Below are 19,730 nucleotides of genomic sequence, written 5' to 3' on the forward strand. Positions count from 1 at the left end.
CCTATTCTCATCCGTGACTCTCAGTCGCCGAACAGAATATTATTCAGCACACAATGATTAAAATCTTATGTAGGTACCCCTTTTTCACGGTGTGCCAAGTTTCGCAGTAATGAGCTGACCCTAACGCAAAAAGAAAGGTGGAAAATCTCTAATTTCATGGTCAAGACAAAACAAGTCATCATCGTAGTTCAATCACAAGATCATTTTTAATTTTATTTTTCTTCTAATTTTGTTCATTTTAAAATCTTTCCGGTGGGGCTGTCCACAGGGAATATAGCGTGTTATCCAGGACCCATCCCATTGTCCTTATTGGCTCTATCCCATTCTAACCAAAGAGTTGAAGACAGAGAGAGGAGATGAAGAGGAATGCGATTTTTAAAAATGATGATTGGTTTGAAAAGTTCAAAAGTTTTTATTAGTAAAACATAATACAAATATAAAAATTTTCACACAGGTTATTCTAATCTTTTGACAATGTTACAATCATTTATGCTTGTTTGTGAGAGAATTCTTTTATGGGTGGATAGGATTGAGAATGAGTAAAGTGAGGAATTGAGGAATTTTAATTAGATATATTTAATTCAGTCCGAGTCGAACTCAGTTCTCGCCCATTATCTCCTTAATTCAAAAGCCTAGCAGTAGTATAGGTAAGTTGTTGGAATTTGAAAGACGTTCAACTAGTAATATTCGTACCAAAGGATTTTGCACTTAATTCTAACCCAAAGAGATTAAGAAATGTATAACTTACTGTTTCTATGCTAAAACACAAGAGATGAATTATAATAACGGTTTATGAATCAGTTACTATCGACATTCACTGTCATCCTTAAAAACATGTTTTAATACCTCTGAACATGTTTGATAGGTGAAAGCAGGTGCCATCAATGTCGTTGCTAGACATGGTAATCATAGAACCAAGCTAGAGATGGCCTAATCAAGTTTGACTGGTTATAGCAAGACTGCAATTCAGAATAGGAGATTTGTTTTTTTTTTTTTTTTCTTTTTCTAACATTCTTATTTGAGTATCTCGTCCAACATATAACACTACTATGCCTTACGGGTAACAATGCTTGTGTGTTTTTTTTTTACACTTATTGGATAGTCAAATAAATAGCTGAGTTTGGGTAACAGAATCTTGATAAGATAAGAGGACACAGAAGAAAATGATAACAAAATTTCCCGCAAAACAAAGAAAATGACCCAAAAATTTGGTCCACCACTGCAAATAAATACTTTTTTTGTGGCCTTGCGGGGCAAGAGAGCCAAAACTGCATGCGAGAATCTAGTAATAGAAGAACCCGTGAATAAGGGCATGGGCCCCCTTGGAGGGTTAGCTATTCTTTCCCAATTCCCTCAACAGAGAAAAGAAAATACAGTAGTAAATCAGAATCAGCAACTTGCATTGCCAATTGAAAGACTGTAATTTGATGGCTAGCATAACTTTGCATTAGTACTTGAATAGCTTGAAAAGGTAAAATATTTGATATTTGTTTTGTTGGGATTTTGCCCAATGGCCATGAGCATGTGCCAATCCCAAATTGGTAGGATCTTTTTGTTTTCCGCTTAATTAAGACCAAAACACAGACTTTGAATTAGTCTAATTGGTTTGTTACCGGCATTAATGTTTTAAGGTACTTGTTTGCAGTCAAGATGTTAAAATCGAATCTTACATTCAAACAAAGTTAGGTTTGCAAAAGACTATGAACTAATTAATATTAGATCAGTGACCACCTCATTTAACTTTTTGTATTCTATCAGTTCACAATTTTATACAAGTCACCAAAATGGGGCTTCCATTTGTGTTTTTTTTTTTTATTATTATTATTATATATCTATCTATTTATCTTTTTTCTCGTTGAATTACCGGTCACAAAGCTCAAAGAGTAATCTTTCTTTCCTTATTTTTTTTTCTTCTTTTATTGTTTTATTACGACACGGAACTTTTTGGCCAACTTGCACAAAGAAAATCAAATCTTGATATATAACATGTGCTTGTTAATTTATATCTTACTAATTAAACAATTTTACGTCAGCCTAAAACTTGAGATAATCTTTCATATTTATTGCAACTGATTTATTATTATTATTTTTACAAAAAAAAATTGCACTCTGAAGATAAGTAAAGAGATTATGAATGTTTGAATTTGAATTTCAAATTTATTGAATATCATTTTTTAAGAATAATTATATAAATTAATTATGTTAAGTTTTAATTTAATTTATTTATTATTTAAGTTTGAATTTTTTGTTCATATGAAAATGTATTGGAATGGGGAGATGATATATAGTTTTTTGGTAAATGGTGGTAAAAGAATACACGTACGCCAAGCAACACGAAAGACTTTCCTGTCTTAAAGGGTGAATAAATGAAGCATAAATCTCATCTTATCCAAACAGAAAAGGAGTATGAATCTCACTCAAATGCCAAAATGATTCAATAGATTTTGGATTTCAGAACAACCCCGGCCCATCACATAGGATTCCAAAGTACTCACAATATTTGCAAGAACAACAACATAAATATTTAGGTGATATATATATATATATATATATATATCATATTGTTTGTTGTCCCAGAGGGTCTCTCCAAATGCAAAAATGGGTGTCCTTCTCTTTGCCCCCTTCAGCCCTCTGCATCATCAATCATCATCAGGCGTTAGGACTAAAGAGCTGCCAATGCCTTGCCCTCTAAAGAAAGGGAATCCCACTCATATTTTTACGTGCAATTACTATTATATCCATCAATGGTACAAAAAAACCTAAGAGACCAACTGATTTAGACAAATGAAGGGGGTAGAATCGTCAATTTGAGGCCATCTCCCCATGCTTTACATTTGGGTTTGGAATAAATAAAGTTATATAAAGAGGGGAGAAAAAGAAGAGAGGCCTTCCAAATTCCCCTTGGTGGGGTTTGCTTGAGCACTTTCACTACAGACTAGGGATGTGAGAGAATAATAATACTAACAAAAGAAAGAGAGACAGAAAGGGGATAAAAATCATCAAACACATGTATAGTGGAATGTAAAAGATGTTCATTAAGATTCCAAAACCCAATCCAAATTTTGAACGGACGACGTTAATAGCTACTATATTAACTAGAAGTTGTGTGTAATTTTAATCATCGAAAACTGATCATTTTTATTTTTTTTTTTGGTATTAATTGGTGGACATGATGCAAGAAACAGATACTTTAATTATGAATGTAAAAGAACATAATCTAAAGCTTAATAACATAAGACAAAAATATTGATAGATGAGTTGAAGATTGTTGGACAAGTAAAACCACATATTTCTCAAATAATGTAATGTTGGAACATCTTAGATTGCTTTTTTACATTTACCATTCAAGTAATCAATTAGCTTCTAATAATGTTTGGTTTTACAAGCTGATGAGAGTCAATCAATTGATCAATCATGGTAGTTGTGGGGGTGTTAGAAAAGGTTGAGAGACTCAAGAGAAGGGCTATATCTCTAACTAGGCCTTTGCCTTTACCACCCCCAAAAGCTTAATTTTTAAGCTTCTAATTCTTCAAAGTACTGATCATCTAGTGGTAAGCAAAGCAATCCCTACTTTTTATATTATCATTCCATTCAAAACAAAAGCCTTTTAGGGTTTGGGTGTTTTATAACAGGAACAAAGGAAAAGACAGAAAGTGCCAACGTCAGAGTTCAAAAGAAATTATTATTAAAATAATAATGGAGTGATTTTTTTTTTTTTCTGAATCAAGTGGGCCGGGATACTTCCTAGTTCTTGCTTTGAGCTTCGTCCTCTTACATTTGTAGAATTCCTAGTTTTTTATGTGGGTTTCTTAGCCTTTTTTCTCACCTGGAATTTTGTTTATTTATTTCAATTTTTTTTTAGGTCTAATTTACCACCCCTTCTCTCCTTAGTCTGCCATTGTAATCATCACCTTCTGTACTCTATTATCTACAGGGATACTGTTGCTGAAACCTTCTCTCTTCTCTCTCTCTCTCTCTCTGAATCTATCTGTGAATCTTGATATACATATAAATGGATAGAAAGGAGAGGGTTATTGGGTAGTGGAGAGGTTTAGAGAAAAAGCCATCTTATTGTCTGTATTTTCCTCATGTTTTGATTGCATGGGGGGAGAGCTTCTCACTTCTCACCTCTTGATGGTTTTCTAAGAGATAGATTGGAAAGATATATATATATATATATATATATATATGTGAATTGCGTTGCAGAGTTGTTCAGACAAGCAATCCATGGCTAGATAGCGACTTGGAGAATAACCCATCATCATCACCTCTTCACGAGATTTTGCTTTTGCATCCAATGAATGATGCCTTTCTGTATCTATATGTCACTGCCACCTGTTTATTAACAAAGCTGTGTTTAGTTTGTGTCTAGAGCCCTTTGCTACTCTCTTTCTTCTTGTTTCTTTCAAAGGTGCAAAGTGGTCACTCTTGAACAAGAGCTAATAATAAAGTGGAACAAGATATCAAACAAACAAAGAGAGATCGGACTAATCTTTTGGGGTTCTCTCTTGTTTTATTTTCTTGGAGTTTTCTTCTTCGCAGGCATGTTTCCTGCAGCTCTGTCCAATTCTAATTCTTTGTCCGAGGAAGCTAGTGTTTCTTCTGGCACAAGAGTTCGAGACTTTGGTGGCGTAAATCCTATCGTTTCAACCATTTCCCCTCAGCAGCAGCCACAAAAAATTAAGAAGAAGCGAAGCCTTCCTGGGAACCCAGGTTAGACTTTGTTCCCACCTCTTGCAAATTTCTATTAGATTATTCTAGTTTAATTTCAATTTTTTTGGTCTTTAACTGTTTGATGCTGTTACAGACCCAGATGCTGAAGTGATTGCTTTATCTCCAAAGACGCTATTGGCTACCAACAGATTTGTATGTGAGATCTGTAACAAAGGTTTCCAGAGAGATCAGAACCTTCAGCTTCATAAAAGAGGCCATAACCTTCCATGGAAGCTGAAGCAAAGAAACGGCAAAGAGGTCAAAAAGAAAGCCTATGTTTGCCCTGAGCCTACATGTGTCCACCACCATCCTTCAAGGGCTTTAGGTGATCTTACTGGCATCAAGAAACACTATAGCAGAAAACATGGAGAGAAAAAGTGGAAGTGTGAGAAATGCTCAAAGATCTATGCTGTTCAATCAGATTGGAAGGCTCACTCTAAGACCTGTGGAACAAGAGAATACAGATGTGATTGTGGTACCCTTTTCTCGAGGTAAATTTGGTTCCTTTCTTTTTCTCCTAAGAAAAAAATAATAATTGAGATGTTTGATCCTTTTTTTTATCTTTTCTATAGCTTTCTGTTTTGTCTCAGCTTTCCAACCTTCCCTTCTTTATAAATTTTGATGTTTCTTTTCTTTGCTATTCATCACTTTGGACTCTAATGGGGGATTAATAAACTCTTGGTTTTTAGTTCAAAGGGGGAAGCCTTGTGTCTTTAGGGCCGTTCTTGTTTTATGTTTAGTGGGGTTTTTGTTTTTAGTTGTTCTCTTACACAATAGTGGTAAGCTATGAATCGAATATATCTGGAACTTAAATGCAGTGACAGGTTTCGTTTCGTCCAATTGGACACCATTAATTCAAGTGTCTGTTACTGGTGAACTTGAGAAAGGAACTGAAAGCAATACCTCCGAAACCTGAACCAGCTGCCATGTTCATATCTGAAAAAAAATAATAATAATGATAATGAACAGTCATCATACTGTAGTTTTTTTTTTTTTAATACTTGAGACTGCCGGATCATTATGTAGTTTTTGATCGTATTGTTCACGATTCAATAGCTATTAAGCTTGATTGCTTTCTCTTGTCTTGCGTTATTATGCTAGCGTTTTGTACTTTTCTTTATCGTATTCTCCTTTTTTCCTCAACCTTTTGGGATTTTATATTTGGACAAAATTTTCATGCAATATATATGCCATTATTAAGTTACAGAGAATGCTGAAACTTCATCATGATATAAAAACTGATAAATCTGCAAAAATATCTGTGTCCGCTTTTGTCTTTCCTTTTTCCTCTCCATCAGTTAGATTTTTGTTTCAATTGCATATCTTTCTTACATGCATGAAGCTCAAGTTTCAAAAACTAACATTATCCTTCATAATTTACCAAATTCTTGAATATTCGAGCCATCTTTGCATGCATAGACATCAATTAACTGTCGTCATGCCTCTCTCTCTCTCTCTCTCTCTCTCTCTCCCCTTTACATTTGACCAACAAAGATATATAGTTTCTCCTTTGTTTTTCGTTTTTCTGGAAACTTTATGACATTATTAAGTCTATCCAATGCGAATATTGTTCCTTCCATGCATTCTCTCTTTAATTTGTCAAAATCCCACATTCATTGATTTCTTTTTGTTTCAATTTCAATATGAATTTTCTCAATTCCTTGCTTAATGCAATTAATTATTTAATTTGTAAACTTCCTTGTGAAACCAACAGGAAGGACAGCTTCATAACTCACAGAGCATTTTGCGATGCATTAGCTGAAGAAAGTGCAAGACTCTCAGCCAACCAACTTGCCTCCGCCGCCACAAATCCAGCTGTGATTCATCATTTACCTTCCCATCCCAACCCCAACCCCAACCTATCTTCTCTTTTCCCTTTCCAAACCCATCTCTCTCTCAACCCATGGGTCGGCCCTACTCAAACCTCTAACCCTAACCCTAATAACACTCTTCATGTCAAGCCTGAGTCTCACCATTTCTCACCATTCTTCCAAGAACCACCGCCCCCACCTCCGAAGGCCCTGATCACATCACCCTTCCAAAACCTCCACGTCAGCAACAATCCTCCCTCCAATGCTGCCACACCGGCCACTCCTCACTTGTCAGCCACTGCACTCCTTCAAAAGGCTGCCACCGTAGGTGCAACCGCCACGCAGATAAACAACAACAACAACATGGCAAGTCATGTCTCCCCGGATTTCTTGGGTTTCGCGGCTGGAAACCTGGTCACGTGGCAGAAGAGCAGCGATCATTTCACCAGGGACTTTCTAGGTTTGACGGGAGACCATCACCATCATGGTGGTGGCAATGGAAATGTTAACGTTAGCTTGAACGTGAGGGACGTGCTAACCTACGCCCAGGGAGTGGAGTTGCAGCACTTTGAGAGAGACCAGTCACTGTTGAAGCCCCAAGGTATTGGATTCACTGAGCCTGCCTCGGAAACATGGGGTGATTGTTGAAGGGAAATAAAAAAGGAAAAATGATAAAAAAAAAAAAAAAACTAGTGATTAAAAAGAGTAAAATAAAAATTTAGAGACACCTCTTTTACAATGACAACAATGCGCTTCTTTATATTAGCAAAAAAATGAAAGAAAATGTTGGAAGAAAACAGACAGAAGAGAGCTAGAAGGGCCATGATATAATCCTATAGAGTAGCTAGTCACCCTCTCCTCTTCACAATTTTTTTTTTTGTAATTTTAGTTTAAATTTCCAAAAAAAAAAAAGTAGTTTAGTAGTTTGCTTGCATTTTGTTTAAATTAATCTTGACTCTTTTAATTTTTGGAGTGGTGTCCAATGGTAGAAAGTCATGAGGAATTTTCCTAAGAGAAATTATATTTCCATTTTGGTTGTGCATATAAGTCTTCTTGACTTATAGCTATAGGTGAGAGGTGGATGGTAGTGGCATTGTTGTATTTTTGCAAAGGGAAAAAAGTCACATGCAAATCATATATATATATATATATATATATATATATGTAAGTACCTCTCAAATTTTCCCTTGTGGTAATTAATGTCCTATCTTTTTCATGAATCATGACCGCTATTTAACAAGAATTACAATTTTCTATTAAATACAATATAATTCGAGGGAAGTAATAAAGCTAAAAGATAATTTTCCCCCTTTTTTTATTTTTTTTAAATTACCACACTCTTTATTCTTTCATAATTAATTAAGTTGCATTGCTAGCTATATATGAGAGATGGACTCCTCGAAAGAATATATACCTAGTGGAGAAAAGGGAGAAATGGTTATGAATTACCCATGAAGAAGTTTGAACTTTGAGGTGTTTCTTTTACTATAAACAGAAAAAATTAAATGAATCTCCTCTCCTAATTAACCTCCCCTTTCTAACAGTATCTTTCTTTACACAGTTGATCCTAAGTTGACCGTTCCTACACATTGTCTTTGAAATTTTGAGATTAAAAAATTGGTTAATCCCCCTTCAGCCATGGATTTGAATGAAGGTCCCTCAAGCTTATTATATTCCAATTTCTTTGTAGCAACAAATAATTGTAATTTCTATTCAAGGCTTAACATGATCAGTGTTGTGGAATTATTATTAAATCCAAACTTCATTTATTCCAAGAGCAAGTTTTAAAGTTAGGGATTAAAATACTCTTCCATAAGGATGAATTATGAAGAAAGAAGAAAGATATGCCTTCTTTATTTAAGAAACCAAGGTTACTATTTACAAGCAATTTCTACTTTCATGGCCTATATATATGTACATGCAAATTCCCTCAAGTAGTCATAAATTTTCAAATCCAGATAAAGTGGAAAAGAAAAAATTAGAATCCAATAGGAAATATTCTTTAAAGCTCTTTGAGAGCAAGTGAAAGAATGGATTATAAACATGGTTTCTGAAATGCAGTGTATGTGCTCAAGGAGAAAAAGAGAGGAAGGGAAAGAATATTCATTCCTTCATGATCAGCCATTCAGTTTTGCTTTGCTGCTGCATGTGATGATGCGAGTATTCTCCTCTCAATGACGATGACCCTACACGTTTCGTGCTTGTCATGCAGGCAATAGAATTACCATTGTACCCTCGTTTGCACCAACGGAACTAACACGTGAACTAAACCAAAACATCTTCCATGGATGCTAATTGAAGGGCTGCTTCTGAAATTTCTAATTCTCTAATATAACGGCCTAAATGGATGTACACTTCCCTCTATTTTTAGTTTCGTTATTATAAATACAAAAGGAAAATGATCTTGAAGAAATCAAGCTACATCTTTAAAAAAACCCTATAAATGATGTAGTACCACTCAACATGAATCACAAGTACCAAGATATTTTAAAATTTTGAAGTGCCCGTGATTCTGAATATATATATACATATATATATATATGTATGTATGTAACTAATTAATTAATGCAGGTCTTCCACACATGTATGCGGTCCATCCTAAACTACTAATTTAGAAGCATGCATGGAATGATCAACAAATCTTATTAATAATATTTTACTTTCATGGAATGTTATTAATTTTTATAGAGTTTAATATTCCATTGTTCAAAAAAAAAAAAATCTTAACAATCACTATAATTCAAAACTCTCCCTCAAAAGTAAAATCAACACTCAGCAAGGTAAGAGCTCTTGTCTTTTTTTATTTTGGAAATTGCATTTGAAACGTTAGGGTCCGATTCCAAAGGAGGTCCAATGGAAGATCATCTACCTCTGGAGAAAAAGTTAAAGAAAGAGAACTCTAAAAGAGGGAAAATAAAATAAACTGCTCGCCATAATTGATCATTATCTATTCTCTTGACTAACACAAAATAAATTGAAACCCGAAAGAGAAACCCTTTTTTTTCCAATTTGAACATCATTGACAACCAGACCAGATCATATGATATGCGATAGTTTATTTACAAATTCAATCACATCACTTCTTTTTTCTTTCGAATTCCACCTAAAGATTGATGCGTAATCAATTTCCAAGAAATTCTTTTTCCCCAATCGCTTATCTTTTGGGATACTAAGCAAGAAATTGGATAATACTATATACCGAAGAAGTTATGTAGCCTTTTTCTAAAGAAAGTGGGGGAGGGGGAGGGGCGCTGTAATACCTGTTGTAAGCGTGAGTGAAAAGGCATAGTGAGTTGGCGGTGTCCGTGAAAATGTGCTGGTGTGTTGGTGGTCCATGATACATATATTATAGTGGTACTAAACCAAAAGGAAAAAGAGGAGCAAGAAAAAAAAAAGAACAGAGAAAAAATGTCAACGATTATGAAAATGATGCTGGACACAACTTTGAAATTTTGAATCAACAGCTCTTTTTTTTTTTTTTTTCTTGATGAGCCTTTTATCAATTTCTGTGCACGTCCCAATATTACGCCCAATTCCAAATAATACACCCAATCCATTCCATCAGCATGTTTGAAGGAGGTCTTACTTTTACAATCTGCTGTGTCTACACAAATAAGTTAGTATGAGTGAAGGGTAAGCATGAATGAAATTGATTAGGAGATCTAAATGCAGCAACTCAGTTTGAAAGAGAGTTGCTCAGCTCAACTTTGCTCAAGTAAAAAAAATGGTTTATGTGTCAATTGTTAGGAGATCAATCGAAGTCATTACCACCTTAGCTCTTAACAACTTTAACCAGCTAAAAAGAAAAAAGATTCCGATAAATCCTTGTTGGTATATGCAACGAGAGAGAGAGAGAAAGAGAAGGTAGCCTTGGGATTAATGAAAGTAGATGTTCAGTGCTCATGGGTATATCCAAGCTTTTAGAAAGTATGTGAGAGTTGCTGGGTTAAGGTACAATACATGATATACATGCCATTTGCCTACTAAAAAAGATTGCCTCTTTTTTATTATTATCTCCTGCACACAACCAGACAAACCAAAAGCTTCTCTTCTATTCCCTCTCTTTTCCCTTTCCTCTCTCAACAGCACTTGCATATTTCATCTTCCATCAGGGAATCTCATCTCAATAAACCTTACTTTTGCCCTCTTTTCTTCCCTTCCAATCCTAATAATTACCAAACCCTTCTTTTCTATGCTTTTCTTTTCTTTTACCTCCTGCTGCAAATCCCCATGGGAGCACCCTCTCTTCCACAAACAACCCCCCCCCCCCCCCCCCAGTATTAACATTCGCACTACAAATGAATAAATGAAATACATATTTTCATGGCTTCTGCATCCTAAATATTTTTAAAACAAACAAAGCATGTTTCTACCATGTTGTTTAAGCCAATAACTGTAAAAGCCCATTTTCATTAATACTTGCTATTTTCCTCTTTAAAAACTTTACAATTTAGTAATAGAAGCTTAGCAAAAGAAAGTTACAAGACACAGACTACAACAAAGAGATCAACAATCACGATATATAGATAGCATCCGCTATCCGCTATGAGTAGAACAGGTCCCCATTTACTCACCACTAATAGTCATTTCTAACAAAATCATAAAGGAAAGTCCCTAGCATCATGGCAATCTTAATGCCCATTTCAAACATCAAATAATGCAGGTTGGTGTTATTGTGTGCAGGTGGTTAACTTCTAGGAAGACTGCTGTCACCCTGCTTTTCTTCTCTTCAATGCACTTCAGGGTTCAATTAAGCACATATTTGTTTCAAGTTAATTATCATATCCCCATAATGCTTACCATTTTCATCTAGTTCATGTTCGAGATATTCTTTCCCTAAACATGTTTATGCTTGCCATATAGTCTTAATAAAACATTCAGGTAGGGCAATGGAAGAGCTTTGTAATTTAAATCATACAGCATCTAAGAATAACTGAGATATGCTGCACTATCCAAGGTTTGTAACGATTTATATTCTACAAAATTGTTGATAACACACATGTAAAAGCACTGATTGCGACAGAAAGCTTCTGAGATGAAACATGCATCAATTTACCATCTCCAGAACACCATGGGACCAATTCCTAAAGAAGAATGTGTCACAAGATGTCTCGCCCAACACACAGTTTTGGTACATTAAAATTCCCCCCCAAGTATTTATCCAACACATTTTTAAATGCCTGCAATATAAAAGTATAAGATTAAGAATGCAAAGTTTAGAAATTAATCTATGTTTTGAGTGTAATGCATCATAATTCAGCAAAAATTCATACATTTTGGATTGTCAATTTTCTCACAGCAAGATTCCAAAATCTTAAAAAGGATGCCCAGAAATATTATTGGGTAAGTTTGTAAAAATTTTACAGTCAACCTGCATGATGTTTATCTGTGCCCTTGTGCATACATAACCACAGTAAAACATGCTAAAGCAATGAAAATACATACCCACTGAGGAAATAATGATGGAAAAGAATAAAGAACAAAATGAAAAGAAGTGCAGCTATAAGGACAGTTAAAGACTCCTCTATTTTTTCTTTTTCTTTTTTTTTGGGGTGGGGGGGGGGGTGAAGGTCTTCAAAGGTGAACCGGATCAGAAAACTACAATGAAGTAATTTGAATTTTTAAATTGGATTCTTTCTGCACCTAAATAATACCTAATAGAATCGCAATTTTGATGACTAGGCATGGAAATAAACATTAACATGAATAGGCACAATGGTCCCAAGACCAACTTTATTTGAAATAATCCGAAGCAGTATAAGTTGAATCATGCAGTGGACAGGGTTTTCAACATTTTCCTCATAACTGAAAAAACTTAGCAAAAGAGATTACAGTTGCTGGAAGAATGGCAAGAATGAACCTATCTACTAACAAGTTTGAATCTCTTGCTGATGAAAAAAATGTGAAAACCAAAGAAAGAATATAATCAACCTTAAAAATAAATTTTTCATCCTTTGAGTAACTCCAATTAGGCCTGTCATAATAAACCACTGGATGTAAATTGATAGAATTTCCTACGACAAACCATTTAAAATTAAGCAAAATGTAGTTCAGGATGAAGATTGCATTTATTCCTCCAATCAGCTCAAACCACCCACCCCCTCTCTCCCACCAGCAGAAGAAAATTAAACTTAAGTATGTTGAACTTGAATTTGAACAGAAAGGCCTTTTTTTTTTTGTAGAAATATCTCATTGCAGATGACATCTCAAATCTCGGAAACCGTAAAATGATAACTACTTATATTCTGTTTTGAAAGAAAAGTTCTACAAGGTCAAAGCATCACCTGGCGTGCAAATGACTCTTTCCCATTTAGAATGGCATCCATCGCTGCAAATTGGTTATCAAATACACCATAGAAGACCTGGTAGAATTTGTTCCTGAAACCATGAATATGAATAACATAGTGACACCAAAAACCATTACATACATTAGAAAAGAAAAATCAAATCATAACCCAAGGAAAATTAAGAGGTACCGATGTTCTTCAGAGTTCTGCTTATCTATATCATCAAATTTTCGAGTAAGGACTTCTGCCCCCACTGGTGAAAGCAAGTGCAGTATTAAAGCTTCCAAAGTTCGGGGGAAGTTGTGCTGGAAAGTCATAGAACATGAATGGATAACTATTCCTTAATAAAAAAGTAAGAGATAAAAGAAAACAAGCAAAGAAAGCAAGGCAATTTAGAATAGTAAAAAGAACAACAGAAGGCGAGTCACAATAAAATTTGATAGGTAACCCATTCATCACGCTATTGTTTTAAGTTCATTCAAGCAGAATCCATTTCTCATATTTAATTTTCCACAACATGTGTTAGAATAGGACAGAAGGCTCACTTGAACAAGCACCAATTCAGTAGGTGACATTAAGATTCAACATAATTTCTTCAATTTTAAAATACAAATGCTAATATAGGAAGAATAGCTCAGGAAAATAGTTTTCAAGTTCAATAAAATTGAATATAGCATTAATAAAAAATCCAGGCACATACTTGAAAGTGTAATAATGTTTCAACAAGATTGCAAACTCACCGCCATGGCAAGAAACATATCCTGAAAGTTGCACGGTTCAAGGATCCAGAGAATTTTAGCTACTGGATCATCTTCTAAATGAAATATTTCAGTCATTAAAGTTTTATTTCGCTCATCTATCGCGTAACACATCAAACCATTTGTTGAAGTAGACAACACTGGTTTGTTCTGATCAGAAGCATTAACACGGTCTTGAACTAAAGCAACTAGTTTATGAAGAGCCTGGAGAGCATAAGGTTCCAATTCATGCAAAAGAAGGCTATGTTTTTGTTCCTTCCCTTTCAAATCCTTTCTCTGACTAGCCTGATCCAAGCTATGGTCTACTTGATCTGGTAAAAAAGTTATCAAGTTTAATTCACAAAGAATGGCTGCAAAACAATATCAACGGCATTCATTTCCTTATCAATTAAAAGAAAATCTAAAGGATAACGTGACCAAATAAAATATAAGATAGGTTTCTCAGCATATTTATCTTCTCTTGTTTTTGGTGAAAATTAGCATGCTTATCAGAAACTGACCTTTGTTACAAGGCAGCTCTGGTATATTCCTCTCCTGTCTCCACATAGCAGTAGAACCCTTGAGAAGTACTTGGTCCTGTCCTAGTTTCAAAAATTGAATACACAACACAGTGGTTGATGGACTTTTGGAAAATGAGGAGGGTAACAACTAAACAAGCAAAGACTATAGTACATTTCAATCCACAAAAACACAGAATAAGCGGTAAAACATAAGAATAATGCTGTTTATCGCATTAACCAAATTGCCTACTGCATCATCTATCCTGGTTCTAGTGCACACTAGTTCAAGGATCAATTTAGCAATAAGATATCAAAAGTTCACTGAAGATTTAACTTAAAAACTTTTATGAGGTAATTTGATATATGCCACTAAGAATTGATTAGATTAAAAAAAGTTCAGATATGCAGATGAAGAATTATATCTTCCACCAAAAACAATCCAGCTTCATTACAAGATATACCTACAAGATTTTCAACCCAAATTTCTACGAGAACAGTTTCTATTGAACTATTAATGCAAAGAAAAAGATCTGAAATTACAATTCCGGAGACTCATAAATAATAATTTGGATAGAAATCACAATCCAGAAAAAAGATTCACCAATAAGCATTTTTGTATCATAGAATGTTGAAATGACCAGACAAGAGAAGGAAATTTGGCCCAACCAAGAATTAAAAACATAACTGCAGCAAATAGCATAGCAGCATACATACCATTTCTCTGTCTGTCAATCTTCATATAACAGGTTCATTCCATGAGTAACAAAAACTCAAGTTAGCTTACAATATTAAAATTAGTGATTAACAAGTTCATTTTGATAGGCAGAAAGGATAATGATAAAAAAGCAGAAATATTTTAAAAGATGATGAACCACTATTACCTTCTAAGTATTCTGCGCAAATAATATGCATCCATGTGATCTGCCAGGCTGGACATTATGCTGGAGCACCACCAATAATTAACAGCAATTGTTAAATCATAGCTATCTACCTGGTGGAACCTGGCATCCATAGGAAACAAAAATCACCTATCACAATGCTGTACAAGAAACACCGTAGCCCCAACAAGAACATATTGTCATGAGGAAAAATAACTTCTAATGGTTAGTAAACCAAACAGGCAGTGAGGAACAATGCTAGCAACACTTAAGTTTTGACAGTGCAGTTACAAGTCAACCTGCACTCAATAAAATCATCAAAAAAAGACATTACCAGCTTCCCAAATCTTTTGTAAAGCCTAAAATTATCTTTCACAATATTTATTTTATCACTATGTCTTATGAACAGATGCCCTCACAGTATAAGTTTTGCTTGTTAACTACATCTTTTATGATTCACTAGAAAAGCTGTCAACAGAAAAGTCAACTGACACAGAAAGATACAGATATTGACTTGCACCACTGAACAACTTTGCTTTAAGGTTTGGTTTTCCTGTTTAAAATAGTGGCTATTGTCCAAAATCAAAGTGCTTAGGCATCAAAGTTTTCGGGTTGGTTCACCAATTCAACAATTCTCTTATGGACTGCAAATAATTTTCAAATGTGCAAACAACTGAAAGCAAGCAATTATCATAATATGGGGTACTCGGTCTTAAAAAATGAAACAATAGGAGAGGATGTTTTAAGTGACCCACAAGCCCGAGTTAACAGGAAAAAGCACATATCACATTTAGCTAGGAAGTATTGTTGAATGTACAGTCACTCACATCCTAGTCAGGATCACTCTTGCCTTCCATTTTCATTAAAAATTTATAAATTCCACATCAAATTCATTGCTGGAAATGTCTAACTTCTAGTCTCTAAATTCAAACTATAGATGCCAGACTGACAGCACTACATTGGATACATTCATAATCAAATCTAAGATCACAAAAGAACTTTAAAGAAGAGGGTAGATGCTCTCAGTAACTTATGACTAAGATGTATCAAACTTGAAGAGAGATAGAAATTACTTAGAGAAAGAAAGATAAAAAAAGAGAAAGTCAAGGGAAGCCTGCTAAAAATATTCTCATAAAAAAAAAGAGCTTAACCTTACCAGCCTTCAGGAATGAAAAGTGCATCACCTGCATGAAGAATAACCTTCTGAGAGTATTCCATGGAATATTGTGCTCTTGGATGAACTGAAAAATCAGGGTTTTCCAAAGCAACAGAACTGCCAAGAGAGTTTTATTTTTTGGTCAGAGCAAAGACAATTTTAAGGAAATCAAAAGTTTTCACATGCTAAGAATGTAAATTTGAAAGTCAATCATGTAGCCACCCAAGAATTGCAAAGTGTTTCTTTTCATAATCAGAATCACTCAAATGAAGAAAATAAAAGCAAAATTAGGTTTTTGATGCAGATAATGCAAAGTAGCATACCTATGGTTTGAGGCCTCCCCGTATATAGGCATGGGATATAACATGGGACTTGCAGAAGGGGGCCATAAAACAACTGCAAATCAGTATAATTCATCAAGAAACAACAACTGGTTAGGATGCTACTCATTGAATAAAGGCATGGATCAAGCAAGGAAGACAAGATCGGTTGAAGATCACAAACATGTTTTCTTATTTACAATCACAGACAAGTAAAGCGGACAACCAAGGAGACCAGAAAAAAAGAACCATCTCAGCTAGGGTTTATAGGTTTGTTGTATTTCTTTACAAAGTGAACCTAGAAATTACAAGTAAGAGAATGAAACTCAAAACACCAGCAAATATCCTCTATATGGCTGCGTTAAAAGGAATTGAAATTGTCACATCATCTTATGCCTTGCACACAAGCATTATTAATCTTTCCACTTTTCTGCCCAGAGTTATGCTTAAATTAAAATGAATTGAGTCTAGTCAAAACCCAAACATAAGCATTCATGATGTGGCTTGCAAAACTCCGTGGTGGAGATAACAAGATCAGACATAAGATGAAGGCTGTTTCTGATCAAATATCTTGATAGTTGAACACAAGAAATAAGAGCATTGGTGCAACATACAGATATGAAGAAGGATAACTAACTTATAGGATAAAAGAAGATCATGGATGTAAGAAACCTGAATTTTGCATCCAAAACCAATATATATCCAACTTCACATGATAAAGGGCAATTAAAATAGAGAAAACAGTTGCTAAGATGAAAGTTGCTCTCCAAGTTATGGACTAGATAAATACATCTCTCTCCACCAAAAATAAATAAATAAATCTGCTTAAAATCAATAAATTCATCTTGCTTCATGAAACAGATGAAAAGCATCAGTAAGGCATGAGGAAAAAGGTTCTTACACTTTCTTCCAAAATAATCCAAAAAAATAAAATTGAAAATTACAGCTGTCCTATATCCAAAGCTGAGAGTACATTGAGAGTTCAAATGTATACTGCAATGTATGATTTGATAAAAAGTATGATTCTACAGATTACATATGAGAACAACCATCCTAGAAAGCTGGCACAGAGATCCAAAATAACCAAGAAATCTATATATTTAATAGGTGAAAACAGAAAAGATAAAAAGATTCACCTTGTTTCCTTCCAGTAACTATACATAGGAGATTATGGTGAGGATCATAGTGAGCACTTGATCTAGCTTTGGCATTGTTCATCCACAAATTAATAGAAGATAGATTCTTTTCTTCCAAAATTGCAGGCTGCGCAAACCAAGCAATTGCAATCAGAATTTCCGTGCATAACTTGTTCTTGTTTAGTGAGCTAACTGGTAAACAACAAGTAGTGTTGGAAAGAAATAAGCAGACCAATTGCATGTCCTCCCTTAAAGTTTCCAGTTGAACCCTTTCTTCATTCTCAGCATTTATAATTGGAACCTGAACCAAGAATATCAAAATTCAAACATTACATTAATGCTTAAAAAGAAAAATGAAAATGAAGGATATGCAGTACCAAGTGAAAACCTATCTGATTTCAACAAATTAAATAAATGAAAACAAACAATCACAGAAAAAATACAAACAGAGATATCAGCAATCATAAAACTCTAGAGTTGCAACCTGTGCTAGGTAGATTTGTTGTGGAGCAGCATCTACAAATGGTGAACATCCTTGCTCTGTGTCAGATTCTCCTGGTTTATGCCCTTCCGAATTAGAATTAAAGCTGCAAGAATTGTCAACATTTTGCCTATGCTGTTTACAAAAGCCAATAAAAGTTGAAAATGGTAATGGAACCTGTAAACAAATGCAAAAACAAAAGGATCATGGTCCCGTCATCCAAGAGAGAAAACACATCATAGTACTCCATGTACAGAGAAAGTGAGAATTACCCTCTCATGGCTTCTAAGATCACCATAAAACACCGGTGCAGTTCTAGATAACATAGCCTCCACCATGAATGATCCTACCCGTTCCTATATTTATAACCATAAACAAGAAAAATAATAAAAGAAATAATTTAATTGAATAAATAAATTGCAAAATTCCACTCAGAAAAATAGAATCCAAAAAACTAAGTATCGAACATGTTTATCATGGTAATTCAAGAGCTCTTGCTTATTAATTAACTTATTTAAATGACTAATCATAGATGTAAATACAACAAATGTGAGATTATTGCCATTTTTTGGATTTTAAACCCACTTGCATCATTTTACACTAAACAATCTTTTAACTCGGAGGAAAATTAAAAAAACGAAACCAATATAAACAATTCCAGAGTTTTCTTAAAAGTTCATTACATAATTATAAAAGGAGAAGTAAGGGTTGAAGAGAAAACCTCCAAATAGTCGAGGCCGCCATTACAAGGATTCCACTTGGAAACAGCTTTCCAGTCCTTAACGCATCCAACGAACACCTTTAAAAACGAAAACAAATCAGTGAACTGCTATTGAATTTCAGCAAATGTCACTGTATAAATTAGCAAAAAATCAAACGGATGAAAAAAATGAAAGAGTTGAGAGAACAAAAGAGTACAGCGGGAACATTTCGAGATTCAATCTGAGAGGCAAACTGTGTAGCTGATGGAAGTTGATCGAATCTTTGGATTCGTAAAGAGTCTTCCATTTTTTCACTTTCTTGGTAAGAAACAAAACAAACTTTTTCACCCGAAGAAATCTCAAAGTTCGGCGTTACTAGCGTGAGCGGTGAACCGTTAGAGCTTTTGGGAGTCCAAGGGCTTTCTTCAGTATTTTACGTAAAAGGCGGCTCTATTTCAATGGGCTCACCAGATACGGCTTGTTAAAGACTTTCGGCTATTCTTTTTCTTAAAAAGGCCTCATTGGCCGAATCAGTTGCATGAAAATTTTTAATGGGCCGAATTGCAACTTTGATAGTACATTAAAATAGTATGTGAGTCCAAGATTACTTCATGAAGCTGTATACTTCTTCCTTCTCTCAAAGCTCTTGTGTCATCACTCTTGGATCTCGATTTATTTTTAAGCTTACCACACAATATCAACATAATCTATTGAAACCTATCTTAGATTTAGAGATTTAAAAAACGTTTTGGAGCTTCAAGTCTTTCAAAGCACCTAGCCCGGATGATCTCCACCCTTTTTTCTACCGTCATTACTGGAATATTGTGAAAGATAAGATTTGTGCCACTGTCAAACATATTTTCGAGGTGGCATCCATGCCAAAAAAGTTGAATGAGACATTGATCTCCTTGGTTCCCAAGTGTATTAATCCCGTTTGGATAGAGCAATTCAGGCCCATAAGCCTTTGTAACATACCTTATAAAGTTATC

The 19,730-nt window shown here is 34.7% G+C and overlaps 2 protein-coding genes across 7 annotated transcripts; one reads left to right on the forward strand and one right to left on the reverse strand.

Moving 5' to 3' along the window:
- The first annotated feature begins 3,655 nt into the window (after window positions 1–3,655).
- Window positions 3,656–7,213, forward strand: LOC111314263 (protein indeterminate-domain 12-like). Its single transcript, XM_022915423.2, has 3 exons — window positions 3,656–4,713; window positions 4,808–5,204; window positions 6,428–7,213. Exons 1-3 carry the CDS (start codon window positions 4,545–4,547, stop codon window positions 7,170–7,172), a joined length of 1,311 nt encoding a protein of 436 aa, XP_022771158.1. The 5' UTR covers window positions 3,656–4,544; the 3' UTR covers window positions 7,173–7,213.
- A 4,193-nt stretch (window positions 7,214–11,406) lies between these two features.
- Window positions 11,407–19,193, reverse strand: LOC111314264 (2-oxoglutarate (2OG) and Fe(II)-dependent oxygenase superfamily protein). 6 transcript variants are annotated; one of them, XM_022915425.2, is made up of 15 exons: window positions 18,959–19,193; window positions 18,762–18,839; window positions 18,313–18,396; window positions 18,044–18,217; window positions 17,792–17,860; window positions 17,560–17,686; window positions 16,427–16,499; window positions 16,104–16,220; window positions 14,951–15,070; window positions 14,784–14,802; window positions 14,070–14,145; window positions 13,552–13,880; window positions 13,001–13,116; window positions 12,809–12,902; window positions 11,407–11,704 (listed from the first exon to the last, which is right to left on the reverse strand). In XM_022915425.2, the coding sequence occupies exons 1-15, from the start codon at window positions 19,046–19,048 to the stop codon at window positions 11,624–11,626; spliced, it is 1,647 nt and encodes a 548-aa protein (XP_022771160.1). In that variant the 5' UTR covers window positions 19,049–19,193; the 3' UTR covers window positions 11,407–11,623. The 6 variants fall into 6 exon arrangements, with proteins under 6 accessions (XP_022771160.1, XP_022771159.1, XP_022771162.1 ...); XM_022915424.2 differs by having other exon boundaries at window positions 13,552–13,919; XM_022915426.2 differs by lacking the exon at window positions 11,407–11,704 and adding an exon at window positions 11,711–12,498 and having other exon boundaries at window positions 13,552–13,919.
- Window positions 19,194–19,730: the final 537 nt, after the last annotated feature.

The sequence above is a fragment of the Durio zibethinus genome, chromosome 23 (genome assembly GCF_047325235.1).
Source record: "Durio zibethinus cultivar Kanyao isolate XHJ-2024 chromosome 23, ASM4732523v1, whole genome shotgun sequence".
Taxonomy (NCBI): Eukaryota; Viridiplantae; Streptophyta; class Magnoliopsida; order Malvales; family Malvaceae; genus Durio; species Durio zibethinus.